The sequence below is a fragment of the Salmo salar genome, chromosome ssa25, assembly GCF_905237065.1.
Source record: "Salmo salar chromosome ssa25, Ssal_v3.1, whole genome shotgun sequence".
Classification (NCBI taxonomy): domain Eukaryota; kingdom Metazoa; phylum Chordata; class Actinopteri; order Salmoniformes; family Salmonidae; genus Salmo; species Salmo salar.
This window is the reverse complement of record NC_059466.1, coordinates 33,128,760-33,133,344: the sequence shown is the minus strand read 5'-3', so window position 1 is coordinate 33,133,344 and position 4,585 is coordinate 33,128,760. Positions and strand designations below refer to the sequence as shown.

Genomic DNA, 4,585 nt, shown 5'->3' with positions numbered 1-4,585 from the left:
GCCTATATAGAGGTAGTATTGGTCTCTCCCACAGTACTTTGTGTGACCATTGACCTTGGCCCTGTCTCCTGTTCTCAAGGGGCTGCCAGTTCTCACACACACTGAGACGGTCCCCCACATTCTCAGGGATGGGACCCAACCCAGCTCATCTCTCCCTGTCAACCTTCAGTCAAACGCCCTGCCCACTAAATCTTACAGCCAGCTAAGAAAATATATGAGCTGTGTGGGCAATATAAAGTCATTTTTCAACACAGGAAAATATGTGAAAGTGGTGTCACTTCAGTATGATTTATACGCCATCCAGTGGCAACTTTTGGAACAGCAACATTCGAGGTGTTTGAACTTTTATTTTGAAAGCAGCGTTGAACACGGAAGTAGCAAACTCGCACGTTGGAGTACTTCTTGAACTGCAATCGAGCACACAGAGCAGAGACCTTCAACATGTCTTACAGCGCAAAGATTGGCCCGTCCATCCTCAGCAGTGACCTCGCATGCCTGGGCAGTGAATGCGTCCGAATGATGGAGTGCGGAGCTGACTACCTGCACCTCGACGTTATGGACGGGTGAACAAATCCAGAGAGCCCGCTAGCTAACTAGCATAGCCTCAGTCCAATAGAAATTACAAGTCAGGCAGTTAACTAACGTTAGCTAGCTGTAACACTGTGAATGCAGGCACATTTTAGTTAACGTTAGCAATCACTGCTGTTTTTGTTGACTTGTGTTAATATATTGTTAGAAGTCAAGCTAAAAGTCATTATGGGTGATGTCAACATCATGGCAGATTGCAATACCAGTCCACATTGCATAACATTCTGCAACTCTGTTTTCGACATCCACAGTTTACTTATCTTTTTTCAGTTTATGTTTTATTCAGCACTGATAGTTAGCTAGCGCATAACAAAACATGCTAATGAGTGCTATTGATCATTCTGCCTTGCATCAACGTGACTGGAGTAGAATCAGTTACATGAGGATAATGATTGTGTCTTGTTCCCCTGAAGTCATTTTGTCCCCAACATCACCTTTGGCCATCCGATGGTGGAGTGCCTGAGGAGCTGCGTGGGGCCAGACCCTTTCTTTGGTCAGTAACACAACTTTACTCTGATGTGGTTACAATATGTCCCTGTTGTTTAGTTTTTTTACCTTCATTTAACTAGGCAAGTCAGTTAAGAACTACCTGCCGCCCTGTATGACAACACATTGACCAGTCCCTATTTATTCTAGCTGGATGTGCTGACCACAGCTACCATTATGACTGACACTGGTGCCACCATAATACTTTGTTCTAAGTAGGATTATGGTTTGTTCAGCTTTGCATAGTAGCCATCTCAAAAGTGTGTGTGTGTGTGTGTGTGTGTGTGTGTGTGTGTGTGTGTGTGTGTGTGTGTGTGTGTGTGTGTGTGTGTGTGTGTGTGTGTTTCTCCTATAGACATGCACATGATGGTGTCGAGGCCGGAGCAGTGGGTGAAACCCATGGCAGCAGCAGGAGCTAATCAGTACACGTTCCACCTGGAGTCCACTACTAACGCTGGAAACCTCATTAAGGAGATCAGAGAGACTGGCATGAAGGTGAGACAGGGAGGCGTGAAGGTGAGACAGAGAGGCGTGAAGGTGAGACAGGGAGGCGTGAAGGTGAGACAGGGAGGCGTGAAGGTGAGACAGAGAGGCGTGAAGGTGAGACAGGGAGGCGTGAAGGTGAGACAGGGAGGCGTGAAGGTGAGACAGGGAGGCGTGAAGGTGAGACAGAGAGGCGTGAAAGTGAGACAGAGAGGCGTGAAGGTAGGACAGGGAGGCGTGAAGGTGAGACAGGGAGGCGTGAAGGTGGGACAGGGAGGCGTGAAGGTGAGACAGGGAGGCGTGAAGGTGAGACAGGGAGGCGTGAAGTTGAGACAGGGAGGCGTGAAGTTGAGACAGGGAGGCGTGAAGTTGAGACAGGGAGGCGTGAAGTTGAGACAGGGAGGCGTGAAGTTGAGACAGGGAGGCGTGAAGGTGAGACAGAGAGGCGTGAAGGTGAGACAGAGAGGCATAGTTGACTATAGAGAGAGACCAGAGGTGAGGTCCTGATATGGGAGGTCAGAGAGCGAGAGAAATGGATGGTCACAGATTCACACACAGTCAGAGAAAGTTCACAACTATGTGTTTAACAGTTGTGCGTCGTCACCCATGTACGGTAATGTAACACTGTGTGTCTGTGTTGTAGGTGGGCCTGGCCATAAAGCCTGGGACCACAGTAGAGGAGTTGGCCCCATGGGCAGGACAGATTGACATGGCACTGGTCATGACTGTGGAGCCTGGCTTTGGAGGCCAGAAGTTCATGGAGGACATGATGCCCAAGGTAGTGTGTTGTGTTTGTGTGTCTGTCTATCAGGCTGCATTTACACAGGCAGCCAAACCAATTCTGTTATTTTTTGCCACTAGTTGATCTTTTGACCAATCAGATCAGATCTGTTGGCCATAATTGGGCAAAATATCAAAATTGGTCTGCCTGTGTAAACGCAGCCTATGTGTTATTTTGTGGCTTATGTTTATATCTCACTAGAGAGCATGTGTCTGATAAGCTGCATGAAAAAGATTCTTTGTCATCTGTAATCTGTTTTATACACAAGGTCACTCAGTTTATTTTGAATGCAGAGGTTTGTTACAATATCCCCAGTTGACATTGTGTCATCTGAGTATGAATGAGACATTTTATAATGCTATTTACTTGTTGCAAGTAAGTGACACGTAGTTTGAAGTTGTATCTGATCAATGTGTTAGAGGGGTTCTCTGTGTGTTTTGTTTGATTCTCACGGTCTGTGGATTTGTGTGGTTTGATTGTATATATTAGCCGTGTCTGTTTTGGACATGTGGGGCATGTCATTGACATTCCATTGTCTGTTTCTGTGTGTCTAGGTTAGCTGGCTAAGGAGTCAGTTTCCCTCTCTGGACATTGAGGTGGACGGAGGAGTAGGTCCCTCTACCATCCACAAGTGTGCTGAGGTGCGTACATGCCTCGCCATACCATGCCCCCTTGGGCCCTGGAGCTTAACTGCGTTGTCTCGTTGCTTGTGTCCATTCATGGGTGTTCACGGTGTGTGTTTTATCTTTCTGTGTGCGTCTCTGGTAGGCGGGCGCTAACATGATCGTGTCGGGCAGTGCGGTGGTGAGCAGCGACGACCCTCGCTCTGTCATCACAATGCTGAGGACTGCCGTCTCTGAGGCCATGCAGAAACGCTCACTGGACCGTTGACACGCCCCCTGCCTGGCGATCACCACAGTAATTCCTCACACCAGAACGCCATAGCAACATGCTAATACACCCTAAAGTGGGACAGTCAAAAGATGTTTCTCTTTGGTGGTCAGGGAGGGGTGTGGAAGTTCGTGCTCTGCAGACCGGTGTGCTGATGTCACAGGTTGATCCAGTGATGCTGCGCCCCTGCCCCTCAATACCCCAGAACATCAGAACCAACCCCAAATCCCTACACACTCAGCCAGGATCACTACTCAACCAATGATTTACCCACCTTCCAGCTTAGGCCTGTGGATAAATTAACACTTTAACGAGAGTGGAACAGTGGTTATGTTGATTGCATACAATAATTGTAAACATTCCTGATTATTTTTTGGAATACTGTTATGTTGAACTAATGATAAAGATATGTCTGACAAAATATTTAACTGAATTGAAGGTCTTTTTTTTTTTCTTTGCTAGTGCTGAGAGAGAGTGAAAGGTGTTAGATATAGGACTGCAGAATTAGAGGCCATATGATGAACAAAGTGTTTTTGGACAGGCTAGTATTTTGTCACTGCCCTGATGAAATACCTGTTACTATTTCCCCTGTCACATGAAACATGGAATCCCTCCTCTTGATCTGCCCAGCAGTATTTTACTCAGCATTGTAGTACTCGAGACCACATTGAGAGTCTGTGTCAGATACATTTTTACTCGGTCTTGGACAGTGAGGACTCGTAATTTCTTCCCGAGACCAGCGGAGTAAAATAGCCTTTTCATAATTAAAAGCTTCCATTCAGTCAGTGTATAAAAACATGTTGCCAGGCCAAATATATACACTCCTTTGTTGAAACAATATCTTAATGCCTATTGGTACCTGGGATATCTACTTTATTCTTAAAATTCGTTTTTTTACTTTTGTTGAAAAAAATTCTCAAACTTTGTCAGAATTTCCTTGCCGCTCTGGTAGAGAAGAGTGGAGGAAATTGTTGGCAAGTTGCACGCTCGCTATTAGTTTTTATTAATTGCTTTGGTACCATTTTTACAAGTATTTGGTACATTTTCACAACTATTAGTACAAAACTCCAATCTCGTCACTTCTTAACCAGCCAGTCTTTCTTTCACAACCGGTCATTGTGCATTCCTTGGCATTGTAAACATCTCTCACCACCCAACCATTCAAAATATACGTTTGTGAAATGTAATGAGAACATTAGTTTAATCACCTAAACACAATGATATCTTTTCAATTTAGTCATTTTAACTTCCAATTAATCCAATAGCAAAGAATGCAAGATATGCATTTCAAATCGCCCTTAGAAGTGCTGAAAGTAATATGCTACAGTACTATAAATTAGTTTTCACATTAGGCAA

The 4,585-nt window shown here is 45.1% G+C and overlaps 1 protein-coding gene across 1 annotated transcript; it reads left to right on the top strand.

Moving 5' to 3' along the window:
- The first annotated feature begins 370 nt into the window (after positions 1-370).
- On the top strand, positions 371-3,651 carry rpe (ribulose-5-phosphate-3-epimerase). Its single transcript, NM_001141905.2, is given in 6 exon segments — positions 371-563; positions 1,002-1,081; positions 1,430-1,569; positions 2,201-2,335; positions 2,893-2,979; positions 3,107-3,651. Coding segments are annotated over 6 exon segments (687 nt in total). The 5' UTR covers positions 371-441; the 3' UTR covers positions 3,230-3,651.
- Positions 3,652-4,585: the final 934 nt, after the last annotated feature.